Source organism: Paralichthys olivaceus, chromosome 12, assembly GCF_024713975.1.
Source record: "Paralichthys olivaceus isolate ysfri-2021 chromosome 12, ASM2471397v2, whole genome shotgun sequence".
NCBI lineage: Eukaryota > Metazoa > Chordata > Actinopteri > Pleuronectiformes > Paralichthyidae > Paralichthys > Paralichthys olivaceus.
The window spans coordinates 16,674,685-16,689,623 of record NC_091104.1 but is presented as its reverse complement, the minus strand read 5'-3'; the positions used below and the strand labels follow the sequence as shown (position 1 = coordinate 16,689,623).

Genomic DNA, 14,939 nt, shown 5'->3' with positions numbered 1-14,939 from the left:
GCAGTAATATTCGGGATCAACAGTAGATTTAATCAGCTTTCTTTGTTTACCTCTGAAAATCCCTCTGAGGCTCTGTGACAAAAAATGGGTCGGAGCCTGAAGATGATGCAGTTAAAGGCAGCCCTGGCTAACAGCGCTCTTATCTCTCTTTCACCTTATTCTGCAGACACCTTCGTCCCTCTATGCTGCAGCAGCTCCTGCGCCGCCTCGTCTTTGACGTGCCCTTGCTGACTGAATACTGCAAGATGCCTCTCAGGGTGGGCAACTATCTCCTCAATTAAACTCTTTTTAAAACCCTTTGTCATCCCTTACTTTACCTTTATCACATTCTCCTTGTTGTCTTGTCTACAGGCCTCAGGTTTATCACATTCCTGTCTGCCTCATTATCCGTTCAATCTGCGACCTTTCATTCTTCTTTGTTTTGTCTGTTCAGTCGCTGCATGTTCACGCTTTTCTACCTGAGTTTATTAGATGAAATCAATAGAGAGCTACCAACAGCTTATTTCCACCAGCGTGAGTGCAGGTTTTTCTAACGTGTGATATTATCGGTGTTAACCTTTCTCTCTCAGACACACACTCACACACACTGCTCAGTTGTACCTGTGGCGTTAAGCATCTGGCATTGAAGAGGTGGGAGCTTTGAGGAGGGAAAACAAGGAGATGAAGTGTTGGACTGTGTGATTACAGCCTTGTTGGCTCCACTGCTCTGCTCCATCTGTCTGACCGCAGGAGAGAAATAATGGAGGTGTAATAGATTGTGACTGGCCTGTGAAATATTTTCGACACACTTGTGCTCTACTTTCATGTTCACGTATGGATTTCATTGTTGCTGAGTGTTGGAGAACTGACTTCCTCTGTGCTGCTTTTTACTCTGCATCCTCGGCCTGGTGCCAGTGTGCTGTGAGAACATACCCAGGTTGCATGTGTGTTGCCCGTCACTGAAAACCCCTTTAACTCTGTATATTTCTGACTTATTGTGTTTGCCCTTTGCCCTCTGTGTGTCCTCCAGCTGCTGACCAACCACTATGAGCAGAACTGGAAGTACTACTGCCTCCCGTCGGGGTGGGGCAGCTACGGCACGGCTTCTGAGGATGAACTACTGCTCACCAAGAAAATCTTCTGGGGAGTGTTTGATTCTCTGTCACAGAAGGTGAGGAGCCACTCATGTTGCACAATGTTTTCTTTTCTGTAGAAGGATCCTTTGCAATCTTGCTGTAATTTATCTATCAACGAATTAGCCTCAGGGGGCCATAGCCAGTGTTTTGGGGCTTCTGGAGTAGACAGTTAGTCTTCATTGATAAATGCAGATAAATTAAAAAGCCATTAGCTGATGCATTAAGATAATTGTTGTCGTCACCTTTCTCAGGATCTTAGCAGGGTCTTGATTAGCATGCAGGGAACTCACTGTCACGTGTCTTGTGTGGTTGTAATGTAGATAACTGGACTCAGCACATCCCTCTAAATGCACACTCATGAAAGTAGGCTGTGCCTGGAAGCATCAATATCTGGACAGACGATCATTGATCCAAACCCTCTAGCACACAGATTCTGCAGCTTTTATAAGGATTCTTTATTAACGTCTCTTCCACTGGCCCCTGCTACCCTCAGACTAGATTGGCTGTATAGCCTTGAATTAACATCTTAATATAATGTGCAAATAAAATGTGCAAAAATCACTATAAGGAAATTTAATTTAACTTTTTTTTGTCTCTCTCCATGTAGAAATACGACCCAGAGCTATTTAAGATGGCCATGCCTTGCCTCAGTGCCATAGCTGGAGCTTTGCCACCAGATTATGTTGATGCCTCCATTAGTACAACTGTGGAAAAGCCTGTTTCGGTGGATGCTCAGGGCAACTTTGACCCCAAAGCCATCAATACTGCTAAGTAAGCCATGTTGGAGCCACATGTCAATGAGATATATATGCACAGCCTGACACTTACTGTGTCATACCTGTGATGAAGTACATGGTACATGTCTGTACATGACTTTAATATCATGCGTTTGTGTACGCTGACAGATTGACTCACTCTTTTTCCAGCATTGCTCTCCCAGAGAAGCTGGAGCACTTTGCCAACAAATACGCCGAGCACTCTCATGAGAAATGGTCTGCAGAGAAGGTAAGGCCAAAGATAAGAGTCTCCACCGGGGGAAATGAGTATTAAATGGTGCATTGCTGCGCTCGCAGTGTTGTAAGAAAAGGAGAGGACATTCATAATGTTTTGCCCTGAAGAAACACTGCACACAACAATATGAAAGAAATCAATTCAGATCAATATCTTAATATATTTTTTCCAGTATCGTAGCCCTTTAAGTTTCCTCTCGATGTTGCCTCCTTTTTGTTATGAATCTAAGAGATACTCCGAGTATGATGACAATAATTGTGCCCTGATCTCCTTTCTGACAATCGCTTTGTTGTTTGTCAAAAAAAAGAATCACAGGAGCTGAGAACAGCAAGAACTGAATGTACCGTGACTCCTTAATGTGTTACGCCCGCTAAAACTCTTACCCAGTTTTTAAGATAGTAAATCATGTCTTCTGACTCTGAAGGCAGTAATGATCCCTGTCACTGTGCGTCCCTCTGCTTGTGTCTCAGGTGCTGCTGGGATGGAAATACGGAGACTGTGTCGATGAGAAGGCCAAGACTCACCCTCAGCTTAGGACCTACAAAGCTCTAACAGAGAAGGTGCATTATGTCAGATGTTTTTAGTTGAATTTATTCACAGAACATAAATATGGAAAACATTACAGAAATGGAAAAGTGCATATGGGGTGTGGTAGAAATCAGTAATGGCTCACGTGAAAACAACCCCCAGAAGATATACAAAAGATACAGTACAAACCATACAACATCACCAATACATGTGTACATGTATATTTTAGTTTTAAAGAGGAAAATAGACATATATTAGTATAATGGAACAAATACAATGAGGAAATAATATATACCATAAACACAGTATGAATAAGACCAGATTTTCATTTCAAATCAAATGTTTAAACAGCAGCACATGTCTCTCTTGTACATGGGAATCCAATAAATGTATATTTTCATACCAATTTACGATATTTAATAAAAAACTGACTTGATTAATCTGAGTTTGTATATCTTACTTCAAAAACATTTTCAGAAGACTAGTATGAAACTGCATTTAAATAAATAGGGGTGCACTTGGTGCAATGGGATATTTGTGAAGCTCTTGGACTCAATCTCTGTTTCTATGCTGCAGGAGAAGGAGATTTACAGATGGCCAATCAGAGAGTCCCTGAAGAGCATGCTGGCAATGAGCTGGAGCATCGACAGGACCAAGGATGGAGAGAGCATGTCTCAACAGAGGGAGAACGAGAAAATGAGGAAGATATCTCAGACCTCACAGGTAAGAAAGAACACAAGCCTCAGGCAAATGCTGACATCAAATGTTTTCGTTGTGTTGGAGACGCAAATGCTTTCATCACAGCAGAGAATTAATAATCTGTTACAGCTGTTTAAAGCAGCAAGGCCAAAGAGCAATATGCAAGAAGTGGAATCCTCTTGTATAATTCTCCACAAAAATCTCCCCTCAAAACAGTCCCCTCATGAAACCACATTTAATAAATATCAGTCCCACATTGTTCCCCCAGGCTGCTTTAATCTGTTGGTTGTTTTTGTGTAATCTTGTTCACTAACAAACAAACAAACCATAAAACAAATAGACAGGGGTTAAAACAGGCGGTTAACATTTGACAAGAACATTTGTCTTTTTGGTTTTCTTCTCTATTTTGCTCATCTCTTAAACAAGCATGATAATCATAGGGATTCGTATGGATTATGAGCTCAACTGCACAGTTTTTCCACTATAAACTGTATAAAATTGTAAATTGTTTTTTTAACTTCATGCTAATGACACAGTTTATCTCAATGTTAATCTTAATCTTTTTGAATATTTCCAGGCAAATGGGTTCAATCCGAGCCCGATAGACACCAGCACCGTGGTTCTGTCTAGGGAGCTGCAGGTGAGTGACCCCATTTGTTCAGTTGTACTTTTATTCTCATCAAACGGTGTCAGCCTGAATATGAGATGAAGAACTATATTTCCAGAATGCAAATGAAGTAGGTTTGGGGGGGATTAGCTCCCTGGTCCACTGAGATTCACTGTTTGTCTCTCTTCCCAGGGGATGGTGGAGATAGTGGCTGAAAATTACCATAACATCTGGGCCAAAAAAAAGAAAAGTGACCTTGGAAGCAGAGGTGATTGTGTGTGTGTGTGTGTGTGTGTGTGTGTGTATTCTGCCATTACACATTATACAAAAATAGAGACTGATGACCTGCGATCACATGAAGATATCTATCATCAGAACACTTAAAACATGATAAATGAGTCCAGTCATTTAGTGACAGTATATCACCTGTGAGTTGCACAGATACACTATTATTGATCCTGATGATATTGATCTAATAGCGAGACACAGTTTGAAAGAGAGGAAATTACTCCGGTGAGAGGCATTAGAAATGTCTGTTGTGAGAACTGAAACTGATTCACTCAGATGAGAATCTACATATTTCACATATTTCATACAGAACATGATTAAATCTATATGTTTAGTAATAAACATGATTGGAAGAGATCAGCAGATTCTGACGATCTCTAAACAGCCTCTCACAATACTCAATCCAATGTTGATTGGCATCTCCACATGTGCAGCATTTTTTTGACTGGATGGTGTGCAGAGGGGCGGTGCTAATTTAGAGATTTAGAGTTAACCACAAACAAAAACTGGTCAGAGCAGGGTTGAGCTGCGCCGTAAGTTGTCATGGTATAATACCTTGGATTAAACTGAACATCTTTCATAGCACTGGTTAACCACAAAGTTACCCCTGAACTTACCCTGATAAACCAGTTACCTCGGTTCGTAGTACAAGCTCCAGAGATCAAGTCGTGTGTGTGTGTGATTTCAGGTGGGGGAACACACCCTCTGCTGGTGCCCTACGACACGCTGACAGCCAAGGAGAAGGCGCGAGATCGAGAGAAGGCTCAGGACCTTTTTCGCTTCCTGCAAATCAATGGCTACAGCATCACAAGGTCAACACATGCAAAACGGCACCGAATAGATCATCATTTTTATGTGTTGCAGAAACTCAACACGACCTGCTAAACTTTCCATTTAATAGATGTCTGCCTCAGTGGTCAGGGGAGCCCTTTATCAAAGCAAATGTTATTTATAGCCAGTGTCTTATTGTGCTGCAGAGGATTGAAGGACTTGGAGCAGGATTCTTCGTCCATGGAGAAGAGGTTCGCCTATCGCTTTCTCAAGAAGCTGCTCAAGTATGTGGACTCGGCTCAGGAGTTCATCGCCCATCTAGGTATGATGATATCACAAATGAAAAAACATATCTGCAGGTTCTCTTTTTACTCAATGTTAAAAATACAGTTTCATGTTTTTAATCCAGAGGCCATGGCTGCCAGTGGAAAAACCGACAGGTCCCCTCATGAACAAGAAATCAAGTTTTTTGCCAAAGTAAGAAAGTGAAACAAATATAGCCACACTTTAAATAACCACCATCAACCTGATTTACTCGTGTGACTGTCTCTGTCCTTGTTCAGGTTCTACTTCCTCTCATCGACCAGTACTTCAAGAACCACTCGCTCTACTTCCTCTCCTCCCCCAGTAAGAACCTGAGCAGCAGCGGCTATGCCTCCAACAAGGAGAAGGAGATGGTCACCAGGTTAGCAGCTCACAGAACGATCCACAGCAGCAGCATGACAATGCAGTCTTCTACCACCCTTTACTCAAAATCGTCATCCCTAACAATCTTAATTCCTCATCTTCTCTCCAAGAATTTACTGATTCTCTGATTTCCTCCCCTCTTTCTAATCTTCACACCTCCAGCCTGTTTTGTAAACTGGCAGCTCTTGTCAGACATAGGATTTCACTCTTTGGTAAGCCGATCACTACTGATTCAGAAAATGTGTATGTGTGTGAATGTCTGTCTATCACGTCTGGGGTTTGTTCATATGGTTTGATTGCATAACAAATACATTGGCTCTGTAATGTTGTAACGTTTAACTGTAAAACCACAGAGACAATTTCAAAATGAGCTATAGGCTCAATCCAGTTCAAAAAATAGTTTGAGAAGTAGTAATAGCACATAGATTTATATTATATTAACTGCTTATGTGTTTGGTGGTGTCTTGTAGGGAGCGACTCCACCACCATGGTGAGCTGTCTGCACATCCTGGCACACACTCTGGACACCAGGTGAGTACACATATGGCAGAGCTCAAAACCTTTTGAGTTTTCTTCTTGAAAAGAAAAAAAATCTTCAGACATGCAATGAACTCAGATAATCTCCTGAAGTTATCCAGAGTGGCTCATATTAGCATTTTCATAGATTCCACTCGCAAAATGAATAAGGAAGGTGAAGAGTTACATTTAAACCCGTTTAAAGTCACGAGGAGAATTCTTTTAGATGACAAACCTTTTGAAATGTAATTTTGAGGAACAAAGAGGAGTTTTAAGGGGATTTAATTTGCTACTGGAGTGGGACCTTGAATGAGAAAAATGAAACGTTAACATAAGCCCTCAGTTTGATAAAGACTGTTTAAATGTTAACAGTTTGAGATGCCTGTTCTCTTTTTCCAGTGCAAAGCTCTGACTTTGAATCTAACCTCCTTAGGATCCTCAAGAGAAGCATATTTGTCCCAAACGTCTTCTCTTCGATGGTTAATACTCCCGTGTCTCAGGGGACTCACTGGCATTAACAAAGAGCATCCTCTGGCATTGGTACAAGTACAAGCAAATTTCATGCGGCAAATGTTGCCCAAGGCTCATAGTGTTCTTCAGAGACAATGTACTGTTTGGTAATGCAGCGCACACCTAATGAGGCTAAATCAGCAGCGTGTTATTGTGTCTTATTTGTGCTAAGGAGCTACAGCTGATGCCCACAGACTGTGTCTTTGATTTATCTGTCCTGTTGGGGCACATCAGGGCTCAACAATGGTTTATTCATTCAGTAAAGTTATGAACTGTGAATATAGAGAATGGACGGACTAATCATATTAATGGCGTTGTGCTATTTCAGTGTCATAGTGTGTTTCTGGGCTCTAGTGTTGCTCCAGTGTCATTAGATAAATCATTTATGTTTCAGTGTCAGGGCGGTCAGGATGTCTCATATTTCATGAGTAAAACCTGAATAGACTGTGAGAGTGAATTAATCACACATGTGAGCGTGTTCTCCTGCTGGTAAACAGTGTCGTCCTTTGCATACCAAGGGTTATCCAGCCTCATCTTTGCATATCTCCTCATCTGGCCCCCGTTATTTATCACTCTCTCTTGCACTCCCAACAGGACGGTGATGAAGTCGGGCTCAGAGATGGTGAGGGTCGGCTTAAGGACGTTCTTCGAAAACGCCGCAGAGGACCTGGAGAAGACGTTCGAGAACCTGAAGCTGGGGAAGTTCACGCACTCCCGCTCGCAGATGAAAGGGGTGTCGCAGAACATCAACTACACCACCGTGGCTCTGCTCCCCATCCTCACCGCTCTGTTCGAGCACATCACTCAGCACCACTTTGGAGTGGACCTGCTGTGTGAGTCCTGACAGAAAGATCGAGCATCTGAGTGGCTGAACAACTGGAGTCAAATGTGAATGTTGAAATCATAAAACAGTGGTTATAAGAAACAGGCTTATAGACACAAGTGTACATCACAAATATAAATTAGCCTAAATATGATGGACTTCCACAATACTGAGGTGATATAAGCTCATGTATTTAACTTGTGCTCTTTTACATGTTTGATATTTTACAAGCTTGTGTTAGACAAAGACCAGTATGAAAATATTAGGGAGCCAAGGCATTTATTTGCACGATAAATCTTAACACTGAATGTTGGATTGGATATTTTAAAAGTTCTTATTTATTTTAATTGGTGCTTTGAATGCAAAGATTGTGAGATTGATCTCTCTATCGACCATAGCTTTGGCAAATTCCCCAATAGTGGGATTAATATAGGATTATCTTACCTTAAAACATCACATAACATAACTGGGTGTCTTGTTTGTGGTACAGAGCAACGCTTATGTATTTGTTTTTGTTTTCTCAGTGGATGATGTCCAAGTGTCCTGCTATCGAATCCTCACCAGCCTCTATGCACTGGGCACTGGTAAAAACATCTACGTAGAAAGGTATCCGAGCTTGAATATTAATGTGTAAATAAATTAAACCTCACTGAAGACACCCACTGGTATTCAGAGCAGTTCTCACCCACTCTCCCACTCTCCCCCTCTGTGTGTCCCACAGACAGCTGCCAGCTCTCGGCCAGTGTCTGGCCACCCTGGCTGGGGCCATGCCTGTGGCCTTCTTGGAGCCAATGCTCAACACTTACAACCCCTGCTCGGTTTTTAATACTAAGAGTGCCCGAGAACGAGCCAGTGAGTCATATGTAATTACTTTGAAATAAGAGTTCATAATGAGCAGAGTGGTCTGAGCTGACAAAGCAAACAGCTGTTACGAGGGTGAATAAGGTTGTTTCTGTGCTTCAGTCCTTTTCAGCCTGACAACATTCATCCTCTTAAAAATTGAAATTAGAAAAATGTAACTTGAACAAGATAAATCCTCTGTGGTGTTTTTAGTCTTAGGTATACCAGACTCGGTGGAGGACATGTGTCCTGGGATGCCGCGGCTGGACGGCCTGATAAAGGACATCAATGACATGGCTGAGTCCGGAGCGCGGTACACAGAGATGCCTCACGTCATCGAGGTGGTGCTGCCCATGCTGTGCAACTATCTGTCCTACTGGTGGGAGAGGGGCCCCGAGAATCAGCCGGCCAGCGGGGGCAGTGTCTGTTGCACCACCGTCACCTCAGAGCACCTCAGCCTCATTCTGGGCAACATCCTCAAGATCCTCAACAACAATCTGGGCATCGATGAGGCCTCGTGGATGAAGAGGATCGCAGGTGGGCATGAGTTTACAGTAACAGTACAGAATGAATTAATGCATCTTTTTTATTTTTAGTTTAAGTTCTACATCCTGTTTCAACACATTTCAACACTGCACCAAGTCGTACAATTTTTCTTACGACATATTAACCAATATACTGCATCCTGCAAGTAGTTTTTGAGTAATATTGCTTACAAACAAACGTAGACACACCACCAAATGGGGGAAAACATAACCTCGTTAATGCAGGTAATAAAATGACCTCTTCTCTCTCTTTCACGGTTCCAGTGTACGTGCAGCCCATCATCAGCAAGGCTCGTGCAGACCTGCTGAAGAGCCACTTCCTGCCCACGCTGGAGAAACTGAAGAAGAAGACGGTGAAGGTGGTGGCTGAGGAGGAGCTGCTGAAGGCCGACAGCAAGGGAGACACCCAGGAGGCCGAGCTGCTCATCCTGGATGAGTTTGCCATTCTCTGCAGGGACCTGTACGCATTTTACCCCATGCTCATCCGCTACGTGGACAACAACAGGTTAGCTCTCTGATGATGCAGCATGTGATGGACTTTATTTAAAAGGTGTATTCAGAGGGAAGATGGGGCAGGTGTTGGTATTTACAATAACAAAAAGTGCAAATGTCTCTGGATTAATGTTTCTCTGCCGCTGCAGGTCCAGGTGGCTGAAAGAACCAGACGCTGACTCCAATGAGCTGTTCAGAATGGTGGCTGAGATTTTCATCCTCTGGTGCAAGTCACATGTATGTTCCTTCATCTCCAGTTCACACACATTAACCTACGAAAAAACAGAAACAGAGCCTTTGTTAATTCAATTGTATTTTATTTCCTGTCTTTCTCCAGAATTTCAAAAGAGAGGAGCAGAACTTTGTGGTTCAAAATGAAATTAACAACCTTTCCTTCTTGACTGGAGATAATAAAACCAAGATGTCAAAGGTACGTTTTATATCCTCATGTTACATCTCATCACTGTCATCTTGACTTTCTTATCACGGCGCTTCAACCGTCAGCATCTGGCATCAGTGTAATGTCAGCAAGATCCAGAAATAAAAAGATTCATGATTCATCAACACTTTCTCTGCCATTTTAGCACATGCTAATACGTTAACATGTGAAAGGCCAATCTCAGAGGTACAACATGGATGCACACTATATGGTGCACATATGTGATAAACCATCCATAAAACTTGTGAACCTTTGTTGACGTCTGCATGGGTCAACTCAGATAATAAGTAATTATTTATACAGCACTTTTATCAACAATATTACAAAGTGCTTTCAAGGAACAAATGGCAGCACACATCCATGTGAGGTATCCATCAACTGCTCTGTTCTTCTATCTTCTATCTCTATCTTCCTTTATTTCTAACAGTCATTTAAGGAAGACAAAGCGTGAAACAGTGCATCAGCTGCATAGACCAGCTTATTGGCTTCTGTGCTCCAGTTGCCAGGCAGTTAAAACAATTTGTGCCGCTGTGCTATACAGTCGTTTGGTTATATATTATTTTACCTGATTATTTGTGGCCTTTATTCATCACCATATCCGGAATGGTAACTTTGGTCATTCCTCATTACATCTGGAGTAATGAAGCCATTCAAAACAAACCATGTGATCACATTCCACTGCTTTGTGTGCAGGTGATAGATAGTGGTGACCTGGTGTGTTTGGCCGATAGTTACCTCTACCTGTTTTATATTTGATTGTAGTTAATGTGTGATAAGGCTGTGTTTGGGTTTAAATATATATACATAAATTAATATGGAAATTTGCATTTTTTTTGTCTAGATGAGTTCTGCTTTTGTGACATGCAATACTTTTAATTTATTGTTTTAAATGTTGAAATTACTTTAAAAAGGGAAAAATAGTTATATTACCTTAAAACACTAGCTTATTAAACCCTCATACATTTTTATTCACCGTTGTAAATTGTCTGGGGTTATTATCTTACTTTCAGTCTGGAGGACAAGACCAGGAGAGGAAACATAAGAAACGGCGAGGTGAGTTCTATTCCATCCAAACCTCACTGATCGTAGCTGCTTTGAAGAAAATGCTGCCAATCGGCCTCAACATGTGCACGCCGGGGGACCAGGAGCTCATATCTCTGGCCAAGACTCGCTACCTCCTGGTGAGAATGTTATCTTACACTGGCCATACATTTTACTGGAATCATACGACTCTTACACAACAAGATGTTCAAAAGATATTATACCAGATTAATTTTAAAATGAGAAATCTTCACATGTGCCTGTCTTTTGGGAATTTTTTTTTTATTTTGCCTCCTGTTCAACAGAAAGACACAGATGATGAGGTCAAAGACCACATCCATCAGAATCTGCATCTCAGAGAAAAGGTGAACATGTTGAGATCAGTATTTCAGTCAGTGATTTTTAGCTCCTGTACACTGTAGGCTGGTATTTGACATCTTTCTTTGTAACACCCCCCCCCAGTCAGAGGACCCTGCAGTGAGGTGGCAGCTAAACCTCTACAAGGATATAGTGATGAGGAGCGAGGGGCCTCCGGACCCTGAGAGGGTGGTGGACCGGATCCAGAGGATCTCTGCCGCGGTCTTCAACCTGGAGCAGGTCAGGCTTTAACATTTAGGTTTCTGAGCTGCAAATGAAACTTGGGGTTTTATTAACTAAACGTGTGCATCGTGCAGTGACAGACATACATGGAATATAAAGGTCGATAAAACTACAGGATCACCAGACATGCAGGAACATTCAGGTTCAGGATGAGCTACCAGAGGAAAAACCTGTCTGCCTGATAATTTTATTCTCTGTAGTTTATCCAGTTGACAGTGACAACCAATGCATCGATTGACTGATCATCTTAATAGTGACTTCTTCTGCTCCCATTAGGTGGAGCAGCCACTGAGATCCAAGAAGTGTGTTTGGCAGAAGCTGCTGTCGAAGCAGAGGAAGCGAGCGGTCGTGGCCTGCTTCCGCATGGCTCCGCTTTATAATCTACCAAGGTATTATTGTTTACTGTTACATCTCCAGAGTTTACACTTCATCTTCTCTTTTTTAAATCTCAAATGATGTTACAGCCTAATAATGAATCCAGAATGACACTCCCATATTTGGACAATGGACTGTATTTATTTATTTATTTAGCACTTTTCTAGTCTAGTCGACCCTCAAAGTTCTGTGTAGTACAAGTCACACACACATTCATTCACTTTATGCACTTTTCTTTATATGTGGAACTTTTTCCAGTAAACTCCATTCATACTCCATCGGGGGCAATTTTGAGGTTTAGTATCTTGCCCAAGGAGACTTGGGAATGTAGCCTGGAGGATTGAACCACCGCCCCTTACATTTTTCAGCAGGAGAGAGAGAGCTCCCTGAGCCCCATCTATGTTTGCCAGCCCACCACACTTTCTTCTTCTGCTTGTGTGTGACTCATGAATCTCATTTTTCTCTTCCTTGGTTCTGACCCTGCATTAATGCACAGCACCCCCTCCCTCCCTCACTCCGTTTGTAGGACAAATGTCTGGCCCGCAGCTGTTATCAAGAAACAGGGAAGAAAAAAAAAAGGGGCCACTAGCAATTTCATGCCCTGCTGCTCTGTAACTCAATCACCAGGAGCCAGGCAGAGAGCCACAGTCGGGAGGAAAACAATTATAAGGCCCAACCAGGAGGTGGTCATCTTCAATATGTGCTCAGACAATGCAGCCCGCCTCCCTGACAGCATGACTCATTTAGTCAGAGTTGTTGACGGTGAAATATGACACAGCACAGCTAATAATTACCACACAGTATTTAGAATGCAGACACAGCCGATTGTTTTTATTTGGAGTGATAAATGTCGGAGGGATGGACGTGAAGCTTGCAGACGATTTTCTTTTTCTGAGTTTTCACACTTTCAGATGTCCTCTCTTTCTCTTTTCTGTCTCCGTTCAGCCTTTCTTCTCTCCTCAGTGTCACACTCACCATGTTGTACCTCATCCCCTCAGGCACAAAAATAATAATTACTTCCTGAATGCCTACCGACATATGTGGCTGGAGATAATGCATGAGAACGCAGACTATGACAGTCTGCTCTCCATGCTGACGGTAACGTAGCGCTGATGCGACGTCGCCACTGTTTGACCTTGCATACCTGTCTTCTAACCTTCCCCTTCGCTTTCCTCCAGGCACGGGTCTATGCTACATGATTTAACCCCCAGATATTTCCACTGGTGTTTCCACTGGTCCACATCTGTACAGTGATGCATCAAAATGAATCAAACTGAAATAACAATTTGCTGTTTGTGAGATGACACTTAGCTAAGCTAAGCTACAATTCCAAACTACTGTTGCAGATGCATGCCTGCTTTATATAGTCACTGTGCAGATCCTTCAGACTGTATAAAAAGATGGACATCGCCTATTTAAAAATTAAGCCAAAATATCCCAGATTCGAATGCTGCCATCTTGTGCCTGTTTCTCCCCATTTGTATACCTTCCAGTAACTAAGTAAAACCAAACTGACTTGTATTCTGACTTTTTAGTTTGGTCCATGTCCTATCTGTTAACATGGAGGAGGCAGGGTTAATGACCTGTACTTCAGCAAGTCACCAGGGGGCGATCAAGACACTTTGTCGTCACTTTTGGGGAGTTGTCATCATGTCCATCTTAAAAATACAGTCTGTGGCAGAAACGTATTAATCTAGTCCCTGAATTGCATTTTCTGCCGGCTGATGGGACTAGCTTGTTTGGAAAAAGTGTGAGTAAACCAACAGTCTGGCAGAGAGCATATACGTAACAGCTCTGTACAATAGTTTCCTCTAAGGTGACCAGTTGGATGTGCCAGTGCCCTAAACTAACCTGTATTAACCCCTCCTAAAGGGACGTCTCCCTTCTTTTGCTTTCTAACCCGGGCTAATGTCCTCTCGCCCTTCCTCAGGCATCGCTCTATTAACCTCTTCCTCCTGGCCTATCAGAGAATATGGATAGAAACAGAGGAGTACTCTTTTGAGGAGAAGCTAGTGCAGGATCTTGCAGTAAGTACATGTGTTAATCTCAGCGCCGTCCTGGGAGCCGAGCATCGGCCCCTTTACCATCCTCCTTTACTTGTGTCATTGTGAAAAGTGCCAGTTTCACCGTGTGACGCCGAGTCGTTGTCAGTCCTACATAGTGTTTCTCACGTATCAGTCCATGTTTGGCAAGCATGACATCAGCGCTGATGTCAGAGCTAGCTCTCGTGAAGTGTTGTGTAGTCTGTCTCCATTCAGCAGAGGTAAGAGAGCATCCTGTCACGATGCTAGGACTCACTAATGAAAATTATGAAAGTTTCGCTTCCTTTCCTAAATTTTCACTGTCATGAAATGTCACAATCATGGATTGAATTTGTTGTAAGCTAAATAAATACAACACACACCCTAACTGCTTTCTTCTTATTTCGCACTTTCTAATCTTTGAGAATCTTTGATTTACAAAGACTGATTTCCAACTTCAGTTATCGGATTGAAAATAAGACTCTATAAAGAAGGCACATTGGAATTTGACAAACCCTCCTGTGCCAATGAGTGGGTTTTCTTCTTTACGGTTTTTACTCAATCTAATCTTCATCTACCCCCTTAGATCGTACATATTTGCCACAGGGGATCACCAAAAAAGTTAATGTTGTAACACATAACAGAGCTTTAAGATTCAACCAAACCAAAATAGTTCAAATGTGTCTGATATCATACGATGGAGTATTAGGGCCACTTAAATGGAAAAAAAAGTAGTCATAATAACACAAGATTTAAGTTGTAATATGAGGATAAAGTCATAATTTTATGAGAAAAAGGTTGTAATGTCAGTTATATTGAAAGTATTGTTGTATAGCACAAGAACAAAGTTGTAATTTTATGAGGCAAAGTTTTTTACAAGAATACATATCTTGTCTTGAAATCACAGATTTTTTTGCCTTTAAGTGGCCCAAATACTTCTTATGACAGACTCTAGAATTAAGGACAGAAAATCTAATTAAACCCAGAGACTCACCCCATATATGCATGCAAGCGCATGTGCCAATGACTGT

At 42.0% G+C, this 14,939-nt stretch overlaps 1 protein-coding gene across 9 annotated transcripts in view; it reads left to right on the top strand.

The window, feature by feature from the left end:
* Positions 1-14,939, top strand: part of LOC109627894 (ryanodine receptor 3-like) — a 103,742-nt gene that overhangs the window by 72,887 nt on the left and 15,916 nt on the right. For 6 of the 9 annotated variants that reach the window (XM_069536350.1, XM_069536347.1, XM_069536349.1 and 3 more), the window contains 26 exons: positions 167-257; positions 1,010-1,150; positions 1,723-1,886; positions 2,042-2,120; positions 2,597-2,686; positions 3,231-3,377; positions 3,931-3,993; positions 4,153-4,228; positions 4,937-5,060; positions 5,226-5,341; positions 5,429-5,496; positions 5,583-5,704; positions 5,869-5,918; positions 6,177-6,237; positions 7,327-7,565; positions 8,080-8,161; positions 8,277-8,407; positions 8,609-8,932; positions 9,205-9,445; positions 9,582-9,669; positions 9,770-9,862; positions 10,882-11,052; positions 11,218-11,277; positions 11,375-11,509; positions 11,789-11,901; positions 13,818-13,914. In XM_069536350.1, the coding sequence (XP_069392451.1) occupies positions 167-257; positions 1,010-1,150; positions 1,723-1,886; positions 2,042-2,120; positions 2,597-2,686; positions 3,231-3,377; positions 3,931-3,993; positions 4,153-4,228; positions 4,937-5,060; positions 5,226-5,341; positions 5,429-5,496; positions 5,583-5,704; positions 5,869-5,918; positions 6,177-6,237; positions 7,327-7,565; positions 8,080-8,161; positions 8,277-8,407; positions 8,609-8,932; positions 9,205-9,445; positions 9,582-9,669; positions 9,770-9,862; positions 10,882-11,052; positions 11,218-11,277; positions 11,375-11,509; positions 11,789-11,901; positions 13,818-13,914 (3,166 nt within the window). Of the gene's footprint in view, positions 1-166; positions 258-1,009; positions 1,151-1,722; positions 1,887-2,041; positions 2,121-2,596; positions 2,687-3,230; positions 3,378-3,930; positions 3,994-4,152; positions 4,229-4,936; positions 5,061-5,225; positions 5,342-5,428; positions 5,497-5,582; positions 5,705-5,868; positions 5,919-6,176; positions 6,238-7,326; positions 7,566-8,079; positions 8,162-8,276; positions 8,408-8,608; positions 8,933-9,204; positions 9,446-9,581; positions 9,670-9,769; positions 9,863-10,881; positions 11,053-11,217; positions 11,278-11,374; positions 11,510-11,788; positions 11,902-12,885; positions 12,986-13,817; positions 13,915-14,939 lie in introns of all 9 variants that reach the window. The other 3 variants (XM_069536348.1, XM_069536344.1, XM_069536342.1) reach the window with 1 other exon arrangement.